Source organism: Eucyclogobius newberryi, unplaced genomic scaffold, assembly GCF_026437365.1.
Source record: "Eucyclogobius newberryi isolate DKJ021-1_F unplaced genomic scaffold, fEucNew1.0.hap1 SCAF_16, whole genome shotgun sequence".
Classification (NCBI taxonomy): domain Eukaryota; kingdom Metazoa; phylum Chordata; class Actinopteri; order Gobiiformes; family Gobiidae; genus Eucyclogobius; species Eucyclogobius newberryi.
Window position 1 is genome coordinate 20,856,368 of NW_027315790.1, and position 21,604 is coordinate 20,877,971.

The window sequence follows — 21,604 nt, forward strand, 5'->3', positions numbered from 1 at the left end:
TGCTATCGCTGCTTTTGTTTATTAGCGCGACCGGATCGCACCTCTTGTCACCGCAGATTTTTGTCTCTTCTGAGCAGCTCGAACACAAACTTTCTGTCGTCCCTCAGCCATTTTTGTACTTCGCGGTCCGAAGCGTGGAGATACACTGAAGGAACTCGCTGCTAGCTTCTCTAAACATACACCGGCATATCAACCACGCATGCGCAGCCAGGGGAACGTGCTGATGTCCTGGGAACGAGCCAGAACAAGGCTGCAGGTTTGCAGTAGCACGCAGGGAATGATTGACATGTGGGAGAACTACTCAGCTGTCCACGCCACGAGGAAATGGGACTTTGATTGGTCACAAAAATCCTCTATTCAACCTTTATTAAACTGCGGTATAACAATACTGCAGCTGTTTTACGCTGCTGCTTTTCTTGATCACATTCACATCGCTCTGAAGTGTGGATTGTCCCGATTCTCATGTTTACCACCCCTGCGCTCTTGTGCACTTACATACTTCATGCATAAAATCACCTGCATGATTCCACGGAAATGGAAAGTTCAAACCATACTTAACATTCTATGGATTCTAAGGAGATAGATACGTTTTAGTGAGATCAAATAATTTCCTGGATAAACATGATCATAAAATACTTCAATAGCCAACCCCACTTTTAAAAGGCCACAATTCTTATTTTTTTAAAAGTATCCTAAAGCTTTGAGTAATTGCTGTACTTCAAAAGCAAAATATTTCCGTTAATCCAATTCTCACTGATTAATGAAGTACTAAAAGCAGCTTTTTAATGAGAAAAATAAAGGCTGCAGAAGAGAAAAGATGCTACATCAAAGACAGCAGATCTTTAAAGTGAATCTTAAAATAAGGATTAACATTGAATTAAATTATCTCTTGTGCTGCCCAGTGGCGCAATGGTTAAGGTGGCAGCACATGTGCCACGCTCCATGTGCATCCGGCCGCAGTGTTGTGAGTTTAAATTCCGGCTCTGAGTGTACTGCTCATATCCCCATTTCACGCTCCTGTCCGATAAAGTCAAAATTATAATAATAAACAAATAAAAATACATTATTGATGGTGGTGCAGCGCTTTAATGGTTGCGCCAGATAAATATACTCATCATACAATTGAGGAAACAGCAGAGGAGTGAGAGAAAAGGACATCACGTTCTGTTCAACTGATCCACTGTTTGAAGAGTGAGAGACCTGCCGGAGGAAACGAGACCAGCTCCTGTGGGAATTCATGATTGATGGAGATCATCAGGGACTATTAAAAAGACATCAGTAAAAACTTAAATCAATTTTTGGTGAAGGTTAAAAGCCTCGGTACATACCAAACAACTTAGAGAGTTCATCGACAAGTGTATTAGGAGCACACAGTCGTTTATTTGTAGTTGTTTGGTAACTTAATAAACCGCTTCATAAAAGAGGTGGTGAGGCCGTTATTAAAGGTGCACTATGTAACTTTTCTGGTGATCACCTGTCGCTCTGTTGGTTGTACTGCACAGCCATTTAGTCCCATTTCACTCATCCTTATTTAGAGAACGTTCTACTTTTCCATTGATGCCACATAAATTGTGTAAATAGTAAGATTTATATAGAAAACATCATTATAGTGTTCCATGTGTAATATGTATAGATCCCTGCTCATATCTCTCTATGTGTTACATTTGAACAAAGCAACGGAACATAATGTGAATTTTATCTGGTGCAATCTTCACTGAAGTCATTTTACCTTTCATTTATACTGTGCACACGCTGCACTGTGCACGCCCATGGTCATAGCCACTTATTGTACAAAAGAGTTTCCTTTTTATTTTTCTTGCTCAGAATCAGATCAGAATATTAAGTTTATTTATGATGTCGCATGTTTCTATTCTCCTGCTGTTCTTGAACTGCACATTTCATTTCCCCATAGTGGGACAAATAATCATCTCTTATCTTATAAACTGAAAATCATTTAGTTTTGTGAGAGTTATTGTCTATGAGCTTAAACGTGTTTCTTCATCCACATACATACAATTTCAGGTGGTGTGACACTGTGTTTTCTGGTGCTCTGCCTCTGTTATTGCGTTGACTTGGATGTTCTTAATGTTTTTATTATCTAGCATTCATATCGTTACAAGAGCCTGTAACTTTGCCTGGTTTTGTCACCTGCTTGTCCCCAACCATATTTTGGAAAGATCTATGTAAAGCAATATAATTTCCATTGAGCTGATAGACCCACTACCCTTCAAAAAAGCAACAGGGTAAAGCTTAATTTTGTAGAGAAATGTTGGGAAAAAAAAATCAAATCATGACGATGCTTCATATTGATAAATCAGAAAAAAAGCTAACGTAAAAAGATAAAATTAAATTAAAAATGCCAGGAGTTAAACATTAATTCACACAACCAAAAATAATCTACAATTTTTTACAACTAAGAAAAGAAAAAGTATTGGTAGAAGTGACCAGTTATCAAAACCTTGTAAGGCAAAATAAAAAGTTATTAGAAATACTTAAAACTGAAAAAATATAACCTTCACAACTACTACATCATTTCTATGACTAATTGGACCAAAGTGTGTGTTGTCCTTGCCTTTTCCAAATGAAATAAACAAAACGATATGTACTTACCAATACAGCGAGGTTGAGTCCCGCTCCAGGTCCCTTCGCTTTCACAAAGTCTGGTTGCCGTGCCGACGAGGAGAAGGGGAGCGGCACAAGTGAAGGACACTTCTGACTGATAGATGAAACTCCGTCCCTCCTTGAATCCTCCGACTAGGGTCCCAGGGTCGCCACAAAACTTAGCTGCAAACAGACATTCTCACTTGAGTCTGAAATGCTAACCGCGTGAAAGGCTCGCGGTCAAGGGCGACGCCGATTGAGTTTGCCACTGGGGTTTTGGGAGCTGTCGGGAGACTAATGGAAGTGAACTGGCTGTAATGTATGAGGGAAGTATGTAGGATACTTTATATTCTATGCATTTTTAAAACTGTAGAAGATATTTGTGCCATGTAAAAGTGTGCTTCATTAAAAAATACATACGGAAATACTTGAAATTATAATACTCAAGTAGAATTGTTGAAAAAGCTTCAGTTGTAGTCATCTGGACCCAAATAATTTCAAGTATTTTTTCTAAACTGAGTCCAGATGACTACAACCGAAGCTTTTTCTACAATGGAACACTCCTGGACGAATGAGGGATTACACCGACACTCAAGTAGAAGTAAAAGCAGCTGACAAAATCATATTTGTATAAATAGAAATCATTTTTGTTGGTAGTTTTGTATGACTGATTGTTTATTTTACAAATGCAATATTTATTCTATTAGTAGAGTCTTTATAAATACTTAAATGGGTGTATTGACCCAATTACAAGTAAGGCTGCAACTAACGATCATTTTGCTGATCAATTAATCTCACATTTATTCTTTTGATTAATCGAGTAGTTGTTTAGCACGTGAAAAGCAAGTGAATATGAGATTTTTGCTGAATTTGACCAGATGATGTTGTGGAGTTTAAGTATAGACCAACGATTATTTAATTGCTAAATTAGCTATTGATTTATTTAATAGTCAACTAGTTGCAATTAATATATGTACTTGATGCAGCCCTATTATAAGTGAATAATTGTAAAAAAAAAAGTATTCTCATTTAGAAAATGGTCTGATCTAAGCAGTTTTAAGAGTCACTAAAACATAAAAAGTGAAATAGATTGCAGATTCTATATCTTTAACTATTATTTAAGTATCACCATATTGCCAAGAAATGTTAAACAAATTAAAATATTTACAAAATACAGTAAATAGTTCATTCCACGTCTGCTACATCCTCTCCTTAGTTGACTGGAGGCTGTTCCCTGCTGACAGACTAATAGCACCATGTTGTATGTGTGTCGGTGCATGTCAGAGGTTTGTCTGAGCTTACGTAAACACTGTGGTAGCATGCCGCTCCAGGAACCATTGGCCACGCAGGTCAGCACCGCGGGGAATGAGAGCTCGTATCCCGGCGAGCAGCTGTAACTCACACTGCTGCCCCACTCAAAGTCACTGCCCTGGAGGACGCCATTACTGATCGCAGGAGGGGAGGGACAGGTCACCGCTGGAGGAAGGATTAAACACACGTTCAGATGAAGGCCATAAATGTAGGCTGAGGTTTGGACAACAGAATAGTGGAAGAGGTTTTGGATGAATAATGATAATAATATACGGCCAATTACTACAGCCACGAGCCTACTGCTTTAAACACCTCTAATAAAATACCATAAATTGACTTTATTTTATTGTAGAGAGATTTGTAGAGATAAAATGTACTGCTGTTAACCAATAAAACATATGATTAATCGCACAGCATGCTTACTTTAATGTCACTCCTTAAACGCAACATAACATTTTCAATTTTGAATTTCATTGTATTTGCGCATGTTGGCCTGGCGTCTTCCAATGTAATGTATTGGTTTGGTGGAATATTTTGCACATACATTTCTTTAAGTACCACAAGCAACATTTATTTTCTTCATGAAGCACTCGGAACTTGATGATTTCCTATGAGTTTTAACGTTGACAGTCTTAGTTATAATGTTTGTGATCGGTGTGATAATCTGCCAACATGGAGAGATTCGATGTTATCCATGCATCTTTCAAAGACAATGCAAATCTGGTGAATACACAAAGTCTGTGTGATACAACACTTTAACCACATCGACTACACCTACAACTTCAGAAAAGCTACAGTACGTTTACTGTACCTATATAGTTGTTCTGACATTCTTTCATGAAGCAGTTCTAACCTGAGCAGAGGGGCATGTTCCCGCTCCACGTCCCGTTCTGAGTGCATGCCCTCACAGGTGAGCCGTCCTCCTCCATCCTGTACCCGGGCTGGCACTGGAAGGTGACGTTCTGACTGATGGTGAAGTCTTCTCCGTAACGAAGGCCATTCGCGGGAACGCCGGGATCCCCGCAGTTTATCACTAGAGAAAAAGAAAAGGCATTTTAGAAAAGCTTATTCATTTGTAATTTTCTTACCGTTGTTAACTTGATAAGAATAATTATGTGATAATTATGATAATGTCATTACAAACTGACTGACTTATCTTGCCAACAGGCTGATCAATAGGGGGGTCACTAATGTTTAATTCAGTCAAATAGGCAGCAATTATTTTTTCGATTATTAAAAAAGTCAAACTATGATTTCTATTTTTAAACTTATTTTCAACCAAATAAAGGTTGGAATATGGTGACTGAATGCTTCCAGTTAGAGAATATATACAAATAAAGTGTAAATATTGATTACTATCTGAAATTGTTTCTTTTTTTACATTTTGGTTCAATAATGCGACTGATTTTGTTGTTAAACATCTTTTTGTATGTGTTTTAGAGTCTGTACAGTCCAGATAATGATTGCAATATTCACAATATGATTACTTTGTTTTGAAGGAACATACATTTGAGAGAACTTAGGCTCAATTACATTTAAATTAGTCCTATTTTTGGACCAATGGATACAAAACATTTCACAGGAGCTACAACGTTTCACACCTGCTACTTGAAGCAAAGTTCAGCATATAGAACAATACAATGGAATCACACCGTATATGAACCCTGTAATTAGCCAAAGTGGCAGAAGAAGAGTTTATCACCATGTGCTTTACTGGCTTCAGTCATGAATGAAACAACAGCCATGGAGGCCATTGTCCCAGGACTCTTTTAAGGAACATTAAGATTCCCTGGACTGTACTTATACAGCGCTGTCCTTCATACTCTAACAGGCAGTTTAAATGCTCTTAAAGCCACCCCAGATACTGTCGTGGTGGTTAATAGATGCACTGCAATCTATAGTAAAAGCTGTTTCCTTTCAGTTAGAGGTTCTCATCACCTTTTATTAAGGTCGTATTGAAGGAAATGTGGCTTCTCAGCATTTCTTATTCTTACTACGCTTCATTTTTATATTTTATATGTTAGTTCTTTGGATGGGAAAGTTTTGGACTACAGCTTACTATTAGTTAAATATAAAAATACCCAAATATAGGTAACAATTGTGGACAAAAATACAATCCTTCTTGCGATTATTTAGATAATGTAACCATTTCTACTAATAATGTTACTGTATTCATTACTAAAACCTTGAATTGATTTGGATGTCAATGATATTTAACAGATAATTGATGAAATATGACGTTCTTAGAAAAATGTACTCTTTAGAAATCTTTTTTAAATAAATGTAAATGCAGGTAACATGAGAAAATACATCACAGTGGGAATGTTTGAAACCACAAACAACTGTGTTTAAAACTCAATCTGCTTCTTGCCATACACTGCCTGTAGAGGCCATAAGGAGGTGTGTGCGCTCATGAAGAAGCTCTGGGCATTTTGAGATCTGTAACGTACGCAGTAACATTTGTACAACTCATAGTGACATTCCATTTGGGAAGGGTTTTATTTCATTTACTCCATGGGATTCTGCAACCAAGTTCAGAAAGCAAATTAGCTAAAGTAAACAACGATCAAGGTTATTCATGTAACTCTATAAAGTCAGTGGCGTAGCATGAAGATCTGAGGCTGATTACTTAGAGCCTATACTGTCGTGAATAATTTAAACGCGGGGCATAAAGTAGGGTCGCAAAAGGCTGGGAGAAAACCTAATCACACATCAGAAGCTCTGTATTGTTTATGGCCCACGGACTGGACGTCCCATAGAGGATTTAGGACGACTACTATAAAATCAATAGTACACAGAGACGAAAGACTGCTTTTTAGAGTAGCTTTCAACTCTTTGCTTGAGAAGACATTCAATTGAACTTTGAGGTTGAACACAGGGCACTGAAGAAAGACTAACTTTCAAGTCCAGTTCTCAGTAATAATAGAGATTGGTGATCATATTTTGATGGTGGAAAGAAGTCAGTACATTAAAGGCAAAACATATGTAGGGTCATTATATTACATGGATACATGGGAAATACATTGATTGATTTTGTGATCGATCTTAAGAAAACTTAGCTTACTTGAACAGTTCGGCTGCAGTCCTGACCATGTACCATTGGCCTGGCACAGCCTGGTGGTGGCGCCGGTGAGTATATATCCATCCATACAGGAGTAGATGACAGAATGAGAAAATGTTGTCCCATCTAAGCGATAGACTCGGCCATTACTTGGAGTGCCAGGGTTACCGCACTGGACAGCTGGAGAGAGGGAGATGGTGTCATGCATCTCAATGAGTCCATTCTCCTCATTGCACTTAGTTTAAAGCACCCTCTATAGCTCTACACAGCTAGGCCACAGTCAAGGCTGTAAGTTAAGGTTGATTATGTTAAAACAAGTGTGTCGGCGTACGTTTACAGAAGGGATGCGTTCCAGACCACGTGCCGTTCGGAAAGCACATCCTCTCCGCCGATCCGATCAGCTCGTAGCCCTCGCCGCAGCTGAAAAAAACCTTGGAGCGAATCCGGAAATCTGTTTGTTCTCGGGAGCCGTGGGAGGGGATGCCGGGGTCGCCACAAGAGCCAGCTGTGTCGCCTATAGAGACAGACAAGCAGGAAGACACTTAAGTCCCAACAGAAACCCCCCAGTTTGTAACACAGCTGCTTCCGGGAATAAGGATTTTGAATTGATTTTCATTGATTGGATTACCTGAGAAACAATAATGTGAAAAGGCCGAGAATGCAATAAAATATTTGAAATATAATGCTTATTCAATATCAAAATAGATCTATTTCCCAAATTGCTCGTTAGTTTATTAGAACTGCTGCTTTTAAGTTCACTTTTTACATTGTTAAACCAACCCAAGGTCTGGATAAATGAATACCTTGGTCTCCAGAAGGACATTTGACTGGAAAGAGTGGGCTGAAGTAGTAATAGTAGTTATTTTATATCATAAAAAGATCATTATAAAGAGAAAAATAAACAATTATCGATCCAAATAGCATTTTAGTAGAAGGCAGACAGTGCATGGTCCTTGGAAGACAGCGCATGTATGCTGGTGTCTTCCAGTGCGTCAAACTTCGCCCTTGTGAAAGCGCCTGGTCAGCACATTCCTCTTGACAGACAGAGCACACTTCTGGGAACGCACACTGTCACCCATACACACTTTGTCTGTTCTATGAGCAAAAAGGACAACAAAATGCAAGCTATTAATACTCGAAATAAGCATACACATTACATCCAATCATTAGTCATTATATAAATAAAATATGTAGCCACGACTACATAATGTTTTAATGTTTTACATGATAAACAGCCACAGAGGGAGTTACTCGAGTGCGCTTTGTGATTTTCCTACATACTTTCTGACAAATAACCTCATTCTGGAAAGCCTCTACTCGTACTACACTCAAATATCTAGGGGCTTGCTTCTAAATTGAGCTTACACACTGCACAGATACAGCACTTAATGACATAAGTGTTGTTAGGCCTCAGGGTGCAAGAGTTGTGGGTTTCTGCAAAAACATTTGAAATACTTTGCGCAAAAATATAAACAAAACAAAAAAAGCTATGAACTCAAATCTCATTGCAAACCAATTCTTGTGAGATGACTGCATCCAACCACAATTAAACTAGTCTCAAGCCCAAATACAGTAAATGATGAGGATGATCAGTGCAGTTCACCTACAGAGCTAATAATAGGTCTGTAGACGACAGCATCAACCTGGTACTCCACTTCATCTTGCAGCATCTGGACTCCCCGGGAAAGAGAAAAGCTCTAAAAATGTGCATGAAACTAAGTTGACATATTTGGGTAATTGTGAAGGAAGGTAATAGTTAAGGAGAGAAAAAAGTGATAGACAATGTGTAAGTAAATTGAAAGGTTACTAAAAACATAAAAAGTCCTAAAATGTAAACAAAATGACAGCGGCTAAACATAGTCAATGTAAAAGCATCATGTAACTCTCTCGACAGCTCCTGAGGGAAACACGCCTGCTCACTCTCACCGCTCCAAAGTCACCAGGAGGCCTCAGGTGTATCTGGTCTCAGTGGGGAACAACCAATCTGCCTCGCGCCAGCTGAGTGTGTGGATTTGTGTTTCTGTTTGTGAAGCTATGTGTGTTTGTGTGTGGGACAGAAGTGTTCGGCATAACTCTTGTAAAGCGCATATTTGATTAGGCTGTTTCATTCGGAAAGTTTGAATTCATTAAGCCGGTCACATACTTACTATAGAGTCTGTAATCCACAAAAATCTACAATAATAGTTCAATAAAGATAATTACTCCTTAAAAATCCACACAAATTGCATCCCATCCTATTTATTAGGCTTTCCATACAAGCAGTGGCTGAATGGCTAAACGAGCAATTGACCACCAATCCAAATGTGGGCATAATGGGGTTGTGTCCTTGGTCAATCAAATGCCATGCTCAAAACGACCACATTTAGATGGCAGAAGCAGAACATAATGGAAAACATATACAATTATTTTGAGCCATTCACTTCTTTGCCAGGCATCAGCTGAAAGGATTTGCCCGAGCACAGAGGAACAGACGAAGAACAGAAGAGCTACTACCGTGCCATATTTGCATTGATGGGTATTGTTGACTTGGTATAAACATTTGTCTCTAAAGCTGCCGAGCTTTTAGCGCCTCTAATGAGGAGCAAGAACACCTCCATGCCACTTGAGATACAGCTGAAAACACATCTCACTCGACTGTTATGGAACAGAATATATACACAGCATATGGTGCATACAGTTGTTCTCCATCAAGCCAAATTATCAAGTTTCAAACCATTATTCCATCAAAAGCATTTCTTTATTCCAAAAAAACTTCTCTACCATTTTAAAATAGTGGTCTGCTTGTGCTTTTGGAAGAAATGAAGTTCATTTCAATCATAATTCAACAAAAGTTCCATCATGGTTGATTCAGTGACTTCAGTGACGCATTCTGTGGCATAATAGTTTAGTTCATAGGTCACCTTCTGCCCACAGTGTAGGACGCTTTACACTTTTGAAAGCAAACCCAGCTCAATTTTAGCAATAAAAATAATCTTCAACACTTGAGTATCATTGGCATACACTGCAAAAAATAAAACAACTTTAGTGTCAACTCAGACAGGCAGTGATAATGGTAATTTCACTACACCTTCACAACAGACTACACTACACTACACCACACTACACAACCCCGAAAATATATACTTTCCACCTTTCCTCAACATGAATACCTATAATCAGAAAATAATTTGAAAAAAAAACAAAGTCATGAACATTTGTGTTTTCTGTGCTCCTGCTCTCGGCGTTAGATAAACTGCAATGTCTTCAGGGCTCCGGCACAGACCTGGCAGGTAGAAACCATGACTCACTCTTTCTCAAACTATTAACCTGTCTCACCCTCGTTCATCCCCAGGCGTCCGCTGTAAATAACAAAATTATTTCTTAGTCTACTCATCTCAAACGTGCTTTCACTTGTTTGGCCCCATAAGAGGCAGCTGGGAGCCTCTCGGTGTGGAGAGTCGTAATCATGCCCCCAGTTAGCCAGCCGTGAACCATATAACTTAGATGATTTGTTTATACATGATACAAAGTAAGGGAGGAGCGCAGAGGCAGATGGGTTTAAGTCGTAACATTTAAAGTGAAATCAACAGGGAGGACGGTGCCTGCTTCATAGCAAATTGCACACCCACAGCAGCATCACTACAGGATCATTTCCAAACATTTCCTAACTGCAGGATATGTATTCACAGAAGAGTTCCGGTAATATGTCTATGAAAGATAACGTATGTATGATTAAAGAGCCTACAACAAATGTTCTCTATGTAATAAATCACAGTTTATAAAGAAGGACCAAGAAGTTAATCACAACTCAGTCAATCAGATTCTTTACATTGTTTTTAGAAAAGGAATTAGTTCAATCACAGCTGGATTCTCCGTAAAAGCCAAATACATGTATCCATGGGCCTTAAGAACTGTATGTATTGGTAATTCTATAGTTGCCTTTTGGTAATATTGTTGTTTCCGTTCACACAAAACAATGCAAGTCGCACAATGTATGTCTGTCTGCTAATTACAGCAAGTGCTTTGCCTCGCATTTGCTGACTCTTAGAAGCTAATGTTTGTTGTGAAAGCAGTTCTTCATGCTAAAAAAAGAAAGCCATTTTGCAAGATGCCAATTACGGTAGTGTACGTTTTTTTTTAAAGTTAGGCAATACACAACTTCAGCCAATACAATTTTCTATAAACAACTCTACATGTCTGTGCACATAGTAACTTTTAATCAATTGAGCGAAAAGATACTTTCATACCAGAATGTGTTATGAGTATCAAGACATAAAATTAATGGTCAGTGTTTGCGGAGTGCTTGTAGCTTAAAATCCATCTAGAAGAAACATATCTTCTCATTGATGGACACATTAAGGATTGGAAGGAGGCTAATCTTCTGGAAATGTGCTTGTGGCAGTATAGCACAAGCCACATTTTTCTTTATTCATCTGCATGCAAAAAGCTACGAGCCTTCACACTGACAGCGCCTTCTCCTCCTCATTTAAGACTTGTATCCATCCGTCTCCCCTTCAGATAAGACACATTTCGAGGCTGTATATTGAACAGAGGTTAAAACGGTTACCAGAGCAGAAGGGCATGGGGGCGCTCCACATCCCGTTGAGCTGACATGTCCTGGATGATTCCCCTTTCAGCTGTCTCCCGCCCAGACAGGAGTATCGAACCGTTGAACCAAATGTAAACTTATCTCCGCTCAGCACACCGTTAGGGGGAGAGCCGGGATGACCACAGTCCACAACTGAAGAGACAGAGAGGCAGAGAGATGAAGGCAGGAGCAGACAGCTTCAAGTCAAGGCTCTTTTGCCAAACAACAGCAGAGAGGGCACAGTCAGGGCTGAGAAATTACAGCAAAGCAGGAAACTGGCACTTAGGTTTGAAATGAACAAAAGACATTACACACATTTCTGATCTAAATTTACCAAAGGATATGATTGTAAGAGGTCATTTGTTTTTGGACGGATGCTGTCAATGTGGTTGTTAATCTCTTTTTAAGTCAATTTCATGATGACTATTTATGTTTTTGTTTGTTTGTATCATTGATTTCGATGCATCTTTTCTTGTTCTGTAAAGCACTATACGCTCTACAAATAAACGGCGTTGCCTTGCTGTGTCCCTGATTAACATCTCCTGTCTCAGTTTAATCTAAAGCACAACACTAAACCACAAGTATTTTACGGCGCCAATTTTGTCGACAGGATTAAGAGTTAAAGTTTGGATTTTGATCAATAGGGGGCGCTTATTTATGTTTCAGACTTGATTATATCCATTGGCAAAATGATTAGAAAGACACGTTTTTATTTCAAAGCCACAAATAAAGTTCTGACTGCTATGTGAGCCGTGACACCTTCATTTTCAGACACTCAAACTTCATTACAAAAGTAGTTTCATGCCTGTTTGTGCCTCCTCTCTCATTATTTAAAAAATGCATGACACAGCTAAAAAGTTTACAGATGAAACACCGAATTCGCACAGACCTATGCACTCTGGCAGCGGCTTGTCCCATTGGCCCGTTGGCTGGCAGGTGAGAACAGGCGATCCGAACAGATAGTATCCCGGGTTACAGTCGTAGAAAACCACAGTGCCGAAGGTAAAGTTGCCGTGTTCGATTTTGCTCTGTCGGATTGAGTTGGCGGGGATCCCCGGGTCGGAGCAGTTGACCACTATAGGCAGACAGACCCACAAACAAACAATAGACAACAGATATGGAAAGGCATGTGTTATTTGAGACGCACCTAAGAGGGTTATTTATTTTCCCTCTGCGATTTTTAAGATGCCGGATAAAAATAGAACAAAATATCATTGATTCTAGATTTAATCACGACACCATAAGAGCATTTATGGACAAAAAAATAAGACTAAATATGGACCGAATCATGATAAACATACAGTACAGTAATCCAATTAAACCAGCAATAACTGAAGACCAATGTAGCTAAATGTAACTACAATATAAACTGCGGAACAACTACAAATATAAATGTGAAACCTAAACAATGACCCATCAAAATAAGTCTAACAATATCATAGTTTTCTTTAATTTTGACCAAATCAGAACCAAAAGAATCACTATCTGTCACCATCACTACAAGTATGTTTAAAGAGTCTTCATTTCTAGCCTGTGTTGTCCTAGACTGTCGACCGGTGAAACGGCCCTCTTGTTATCGTTATGGCACTTTTTATTCGACTGCATTCATAGCCACATCATTACGGACACCAGGCAGCGTGCCGAAAGCCTGAGGAGCAATTGCTGGATACCAATCAAGACCTCTAATTTTATTGCACAGCGATCATTAACGGTTCATTCAATGGGGAAAAGCCAAGAGACACTTGGATCTGAAAGTCCATCCTAAAACTAAAAAGAAAATATATGGATGACACAATAAACTGCCCGTCTGATTATTTATTGGCCCTGCACGTAATTAGTTGGAGTCTCAACATGGCAGCTTATAGAAAACGCTTATTATATAAACAAACTTTTGATTAACTCAGTTCAAAATGCTGCTAAAAGCTAAATAATGAATACCTGACTTCTATATTGATTCATTGTTACAAACATTAACATCTTATTCACTCCCAATGACACATTATAACTATAACAAAATACCACACTACCAGATATTTTACTCAGTTTGGGATGATAAACAATACTGATAAATGAATTAAGTAGTAGGTGAGACACTCTTTTGTTCAATTCCATGTTTACAGACAGCTGCACTGCACCTGTAATGAGCGCACCGGTTCGGGCAAGAACTCAAACAGATAAATAAGGTTAGTTTGATACACTTAACTTTTTTCCCCACCTTTACACGTTGGGGGCGGGTGGCTCCACTGCCGGTTGGCCTGGCACTGAGCCCGGGACGGCCCCTCCATCTCGTAGCCGCGGTTACACACGAAGCTGACCACATCGTTGAGGTTGAAGCCGTTTCCGACAGTGCGACCGTAAATAGGACTTCCTGGATGACCACAGCTTATGGCTACGAAAATGAGAAGAAAATATCATTGTTATTATTAGGATTATTTTGTTAACACTTCAGTTTAGGGGCCACATTTTAATGGCTAACTAGTAGAGAAATACAAGACATTAACTATTCTATTGACATTAATACTCTTATTATATTATTACTGTTATCTAGGGGTGTCACAACATAAAATGTGGTACCACTTTATAATAACTACACCTTAATTTCCCTTAACAAAGCATGAACAAAGACTAGTTTCACAGTTTATTAAGCATGATTCAAGCTTAATACACACAATTAAAAACAAAACAAAAAACAAGACAATACCAGAGAAACAACAAATTGAGTAGAATTGAAAATAAGAATTAGGAAAAATAGATAAGACCCAAAGAAGATAACCTAAAGATAAGAGTCCAATTTAGCTGAATCATTCTTAATAAACTATTTGTTCACTTTGAATTAACAAGGACTCATAATTACTGAGAGACCATGACCAAACAAAAAGGAAATCTTTATTTTTTGTTCATTCTTAATGTCTAAAACGTGACTTTTCCTCAAGTTCGGAACCAATTTTATAAAATCAAACTTTCTGAATAACAAAATGTGACAAAAAACGGCCGGCTTAATATAGATGCATTCTTATGGACTCAAAATTGAATTCAAAAGACATAATTTTGCTTCTAAAACAAATAATCTTTACATCCCTACTATTGTCTAAGCATTAATAATTGTAAATAATAACTAATAGTTTAATAACTCCTATTTTTTGCTAGATACAAATTACAACTTATTTAGTAATTAACACGTGGTCAGAAAAACTAAAATGTAACCAAACTTCCTGTCATTCATCCTCAAATCTTGCCATTTCTATTTCTAACATTCTCTTCTTCACTGCCCAATCTATGCCATCTACTAACAAGCATCTTGGGAGTATATTCAGACTTAAATATATTCAGTCGCATTTGATACATTAAGCGTTCCAGTTCTCTTATGAAGCGTTCCAGACTAGATGCAGGATTACTCTTTCTTGAACTCACTTTTACAAAATGCTTTCTCCGAGCGCTTCATTTCCTCAATTGATTACAGCAACCCTACATTCCAAGACTCCTCTCAGTCAGAACCCACCAAATGTCGCAATTTTACTTTGAGATGACAATTAGATGCCGCATTGTTCCCTCACTTCAGCCCAAAATCTGCACATACAGTGGACCATGCATATTTATGAGAATTGCAGCGGACGCAGACCATCGAGAGGGGATTACAATTTGGGGTTGTGTAAAACATTCACCTGCACTGTCTTGAAGGTTTTCTTTTGAGTGTGAGTGTGTCTTCTGGTGGTTCCAAAACAATAATACTTAATAATCAAAAATGTAATTTAAACTAACACACATAGGTGTCTTTTTATTACATACACTGCTTATGTCTATCATCAATATGGAACAACACAACATTATAAGCCTATGACATAAAGGTGTGCAATATACTGAAATACCAATACACCGTGAGAGTTGTTTTGATGGTATATGCAACATTTGAATATTTTGTATATTTATAATAAAGAAGGCTGCAAGAAGAGCTGGTTGAAAAAACACAAAAACAAAGTGATATTTCTGGAATGTTAGTGGTATTTTTCACACGTTCACATTTGTCTGACTTAAAGCTACTGCATTTGAAGAGATGTTTTAACACATTTCTGTTTGGGTTTTCACATGAATATCAGGATACCAATTATTATTTTTTGTCAATATCGCCCACTCCAACAGCATGACATATACAGGGTCAGAAAACCGAAATACTGCAGCTGGATCAGGTTAAATTGGGGTTTCATCACATTTATGAATCTGAAAGTCACCACTACAGAATAGGTCCAGTGTGACTAACCACACAGATTTGAATGGTCTTGAGCTTTTTAAACAACATGATATAAAATTGGTATCAAGAGTCACGCTTTTCTTCCTTGTATCAAGACAACACAATAAGAAAGGAGATGAAGATTGTCGTTTTATTGACAGGAGCAGACTAGAAGCAGCGGGAGTTGCGTCGATCAGTAAAACCCGCAGTTTGTTGCTGTCTTTGGATACCAATTCAGCCAAAACCTTTAGCTTTCCCTGCAGCTGTAAGTGCACACGAGCTCACACTGTTGTCTAATCATCATTGGATGTTTGTGCGGTAAAAAGAGACTCTAATCTCCATAATTACAGTATCATTTGGCTGTAAAATGATTTGCCTCAATAACTCCAGCATGAATAACCCCAATAAAAACTCAGTTGGAGAGGAAGACAAAAAGAGACACAGCTGGAGACACAAATACAACATGTATGAGCTACCTCTGCTTAGGACAGGTTTATTGGCTTATTTGGTGCATATTTATTGATCCTGGTTGTGTTTGGAAACAACATGCAAGTTGATGAATTAATTTGAACAGACTGCTTTACATTTTACTGGCAATATTAGCATTAGGCTGATATAAATTATGAATCAACAAGACGTTTTTGGCAAACGACAAGCAAATGACTTCTGGTGCATAATGTCAGTGCCTCAATGAGCGAATATAATGTTTAAATTAGTCATTTATTTTAAAAATAAGAACATGACAGGTTGATTAGGATCAACACTGTGTAACTCATAGAAGATATATATGTGCAGTCCTTCAAAATGCAAAGATAATTCTTTTAATATGTATCTACTGCTTAATTATTTTCTTTCTGCACATATTGCTGTACTTTACTGTACTTTCAAACACATATGTCTAAGCCTTGAAAGAATCATGGCTATTCACATCTGAACATTAACTGCTTTCTGAAAAAGAAAACCTTGATCACTATCTCTTTCATTAGTAGATAACCGTGCCAGTTGCTGCCCAAACTGTTCCAACTGCTCTTAACAAATGAACATTTTTAGACTATCTGAAGTCAGCCAAAAAACAGGGCCTTCTGTTATATCCTTATGCTTGGCTATTTATCTCAAAACATACTCACGGCCCAGACCTTTAAATGTAGCAGAACATTTCGTGTGAATCTACAAAAAAATCTGCACTCCAAAGGGATGGATCAAAAGTTTTCACATTTCAAATCTCCAATAAGGTAATTCTTAAATTAAAGGCTCCATGTGTTTGTTCTGTTTTAAATACAAATTAAGTACGGTTTATCAGCAGCACCAAACCATGGCCCTCACCACTGTGCTACAATCAGTCCAGAGTTGGCCAGAGTGCAGCTTATTTACTTATTTACTTTAATTGCTGCCGATAAATGTTGTTGTGTTTCTCATGCCTAGCAGACCAAAGACACTGAATACTTTGGCAGATGCTACAGTGTGGTAGTTTCAAATGAATGTGGTGGACGCATACAATATTAGCATTGCATTTTGTCTTCCTTTCAATCAAGAAGAGACACATATTTGGACCAAACCTGGCAACAAAACAAAAAACATTTTTATTTGTATTAATTGTATTCAATTGATCTAATTATTAGGACAACCCAACCACAAACCACGCTGAATAAACCTGTCAGGGAATCTTGGATGTTTGCAGGTTTTGCCATAACTGCAGAGGAGAAGTGAAGCAGCAGGACCAAGTTTCAACAAACATATTTAAAAACTAGCTTTTGGAGACAAGACTTTGTTTGTTCATGTTTTCAATGCTTAGACATCAGTTAGAAATACAGGCAGTAATTTTTATAACAGAGCGCTAATTTGTCTAATGAATTGATTAGTGACGCGAGACTATTTACTCCATTTAGTGGTATTTATAGATTTGGCTCAGTAGGAAAGGTGTTCACCCTTCATGTGGGAGGCCGTTTTTCTGCTTTTGTGTGCAAATATTATCCACTAAATATTGAAGAACACCCCAAGTCGGCCGGGCCACCCATAAAAGACACCGCAAACTACTGCTCAGTTGCCTCTATCACTAGCAGCAAAACTACTGAGCATCTACTGGGCATCCCTGAAAAGTACTGTTTTTGGCCCGTAGGCAAAGGCCAGCGCAGCATGAAATGGGAACGAGACTGGGTAATTACATGCAGCAAATTGTAGAGACCGGATTCAAACTCATGACGTTGCGGCCCGCCCACACAGCAGGCATAAGTGCCATCCACTTGACCAGAAGCACCACTAAAAGTACTGTTTTTCTAAATCATATTCATAATAAAGTTTGAATAGTACCATTTCCAAATAAAGGACAATGATTCACAGACCATGAATTTCATTTAACCAAGAATGAGGTCTGTTTGAGGAAATAGAAAAATGTGAAATATTGATTGTACATTTTGTTCACTAAATATAAAACACAGCAACAAAATTAATACAATTCACGATTGTTTCTTTTAGAGCTTTGTTCTCTCTTTTACAGGTTTGAACTTCAAAACTATTTGACCTTAAGGAAATGATTTACATGAATAGTCCTTTATATTTGCATCTGTATTATTGCACTTATAAATTGGATACATTTCTCCATTGTGTACCATTGTTGCCGTGTGTAACTCACGTATGCAGACAGGAAGTTGTCCAGACCACTGGTTGTCTTGGAGACAGATGCGGACCGAGGAGCCTATTAGTCGAAAGCCGGGCAGGCACTGGTACACCACAGTGTCACGGTAACCGAAGTTCTCTCCAATCACCTGGCCGTTCACAATGGTCTCTGGGATGCCACAGTGACCGGCTGAAACAGAGTTTATTCAAAGTGAACCATAGAACATTTGTTTAATGATGGATTTTTCTATGCAATTAACCACAATAAACAGTGTTCTAATCATAGTGTTGCCAGCGAAAATATTAACGTTAAAATGATAACAATTAACAAACCTCTTGAGAATTAGAAAATCATTAGCAAAAGTGTAGAAATGTGGTCATGCTCCAATCCAGCATAACATTAATATGAGATTTTACTTATTCCCTCAATAAATTTGTAATGATATGCAAAGGTTTTAAACCAATTTCGTATCACATATATATGGAGCATTTATTACATTTCAAGATATGAAGTCTTCTATATCGTAAAAATCAAGGCTTGATTAAAATAGTAAAACATTCTTATTCACAGTGAGGACCTCTCACAAAACCTCTCAAAACATCACATTTACTATTCTGAGAAATGATAGAACAGCTAAGCCGGTTTTACAACTGACTCCTGAATTTCGGGATTTCTCAAATAAACCTGAAAAACTTAAAGCAACATTGTCTTGATCTTTCGAAAACAGTGTTTTTTCTTCAGTGTAGGTAAGATTTTCTTGAACATTTCCGTAATAAACAGTATCTGAAATCGCTCTGAAGTATTCTGGGAAACACGCTTCCGCAGGAGGGTTTCATGAAAGTGGCAGAATTAAGTCACAACATCTGGTACCTCTGACAGGCGACCTCTGACAGGCGACTGACAGGTGAGATACAGGGCGTAAACTCCTCTGTGTTAATGAGTCAAGCGCATAGTTCTAAATCAGGCCATACATGAAAACATTCAAATGATCTAGTAGCAGATTTTACTTTTGAAAAATTACCATACACTACAACTCCTTTCAGTGCTATTGCTAATAATGAAAAAATACTACAGCTTCCACAAAAAATACTATTTCAATTGCTCTCTCGAGTTCAAACTACTGCAGGAGCTGCATTGAATTGTATTTTATTACGACTCTGCACCTAAGTACTGTGTGGAAAGGACACATTTCCCTCTGAGGGACAATAAAGTTTAACTTAACTCTGGCTACAATACATTCCACCTCTACCCAATCTGCTACTACTCTAAAACTGCACCTATGACACTGCTACTCTTATCAACAACCCTAATGCTAAAACTAATACTTCTACCAAAATATACAGCTCGTCGTTAAATAAGTGCAGTAACGACTTTAAACTAATCTCACCGCCAAATAAATGCATTCACTGCAGGAGTTTCAGTAGGTGGACAAGGCCAAGATGAAGCAGTTGTGATTCCACACAGAAGGTTTAGAGGTTCAAACTTCCTTTGATTCTTGTCCTCATTAGGACTGATGTGCAGCTTCCACACTCCAACCTTCGTGGCGACTCCTTTAGTAAATGACCTTTTCATAGCTAGCCTGTGCGAGAACTTTTCAAAAGACTATAAATCTAGACTATAGATCAATGCATACATTAACAGCGTGGTCGTACCCAAACAGCGTGTTTCGGTTCCACTCCACAGCCCGGATGACAAGCACTCCCTCACAGCAGAGCCCACCAGCATGAAGCCAAGATCGCAGGTAAAGATGGCAGTGGCGCTGAACGACGTTTGTGTTCCAATCTTCTTTCCATAGGGCGGTGAGGGCAGGTCTCCGCATGAGATAACTACAACACACAGTCAAATATCAGCAATTTAGAACCAGTTAACTTGTTACTGAGAATGTCTTTAAAGCTAATTGTGGAACGTTAACCACAACAACAACCAAACAGTTGAACGCTGGCTTTGATTTGTATCTAAAAAGAACTACAGATTTCAGGGTTTCAGTTGTGCCAGTGTTCTACAATGGAATAATACTAATAGAGGCGTTTACAGAGGCTCAAAGTCACTACTGAATGTTCTTTCATTATTTTTAATACTCTGCCGTAACTAAGCCCACTAAATACCACAGGCAGACAAATCCCAAAAAATGTGGTGTTTTTATTTTCTAATAGAGTTTTGGTATTTAGTAACTTGACATTGCAAATCGGAAAATGGCTCTAGTCAAATAGCAAAACATGGCGCCAACAGTAAGAAGTTGAACACATGAAATGGCTCTACTGTATCCATGACAACGAGGCATAGTTTGTAATATATTATGGTATTAAATATTAAATTAATTTCCCTACAATAAACTGGCCATTGTGTGAGGTGTGTCCTGCTCTAGGCCCATAGTCGCTGCTTACTTTGGCAATGTGGTCTCTCGTTCCTCCAACTCCAAACCCCATTGGGCAGGCACTGGATGTGGGCGGGGCCAAGTCTGTAGTATCCAGGGTCACATGTAAACACGATGCGGGTGCCATATTCATAATGGGAGCCATTTACAATCCTCCATCGCCCGTGTTCCAGTGAGAACGAACCAATGCTTGGACACACTACAACTGTGAAGTAAAAAGCAGAAAGAATAATGTGTCAATCATAATAAAGTATTGTACATTAAGTAAGTAACTGGTTAAAGAGAAGTATATAAGTATTAGAACTAAAACTTTGATAACAAATTTTCTTCTAAATAATGCTTAACATAATTCATTCCAGTCACCACACAATATCGAAGTATATTTTGCTTGTAAAAGGACTTACAGTAATAGCAGATAGAAGAGTATTTTTAGTAGTAGTCGGTCTAACCTGAACAGCGTGGGATCTTATTGTGGTTGCTCCACGTGCCGTCCGGCTGGCAGATAGCAGATGTGAGCTCTTTACTGGACAGTCTGTAGCCGTCATTACAGAAGTAGGAGACTCTTGTTCCCACAGAGTAGTCAGCTGTTAAAACGCCACCGTTTATGGGAGCCTTAGGTGAACCACATGAAACAGCTGTGGGGAAACAGACATCCACAGCCCAGTGTTAGACAAAGATGGCCAAAACAAGTTATTCTTTGTTTGCTTTGTTAGCCTCAAGGGGATGTAATATTACTGAACATTGTGTCCACAATTAGCAAAAGCCTACATTAAGGTCTGTATTATGGACTAAATATACCCATCAGGAAAAGCCAGCACCATTGGCATTAGCAAAATATACTGGTACACACT

At 38.4% G+C, this 21,604-nt stretch overlaps 1 protein-coding gene across 3 annotated transcripts in view; it reads right to left on the bottom strand.

Annotated features, from left to right (window-relative positions):
• LOC140361954 (CUB and sushi domain-containing protein 3-like) overlaps nucleotides 1-21,604 on the bottom strand; it is a 408,691-nt gene that overhangs the window by 12,794 nt on the left and 374,293 nt on the right. For all 3 annotated transcript variants that reach the window (XM_072447874.1, XM_072447872.1, XM_072447871.1), the window contains exons 52-63: nucleotides 21,203-21,388; nucleotides 20,764-20,958; nucleotides 20,032-20,205; nucleotides 18,395-18,568; nucleotides 13,756-13,929; nucleotides 12,430-12,615; nucleotides 11,520-11,693; nucleotides 7,305-7,487; nucleotides 6,977-7,153; nucleotides 4,766-4,945; nucleotides 3,904-4,077; nucleotides 2,611-2,784 (exon numbers count right to left, since the gene is read on the bottom strand). In XM_072447874.1, the coding sequence (XP_072303975.1) occupies nucleotides 2,611-2,784; nucleotides 3,904-4,077; nucleotides 4,766-4,945; nucleotides 6,977-7,153; nucleotides 7,305-7,487; nucleotides 11,520-11,693; nucleotides 12,430-12,615; nucleotides 13,756-13,929; nucleotides 18,395-18,568; nucleotides 20,032-20,205; nucleotides 20,764-20,958; nucleotides 21,203-21,388 (2,151 nt within the window). The remainder of the gene's footprint in view (nucleotides 1-2,610; nucleotides 2,785-3,903; nucleotides 4,078-4,765; nucleotides 4,946-6,976; nucleotides 7,154-7,304; nucleotides 7,488-11,519; nucleotides 11,694-12,429; nucleotides 12,616-13,755; nucleotides 13,930-18,394; nucleotides 18,569-20,031; nucleotides 20,206-20,763; nucleotides 20,959-21,202; nucleotides 21,389-21,604) is intronic.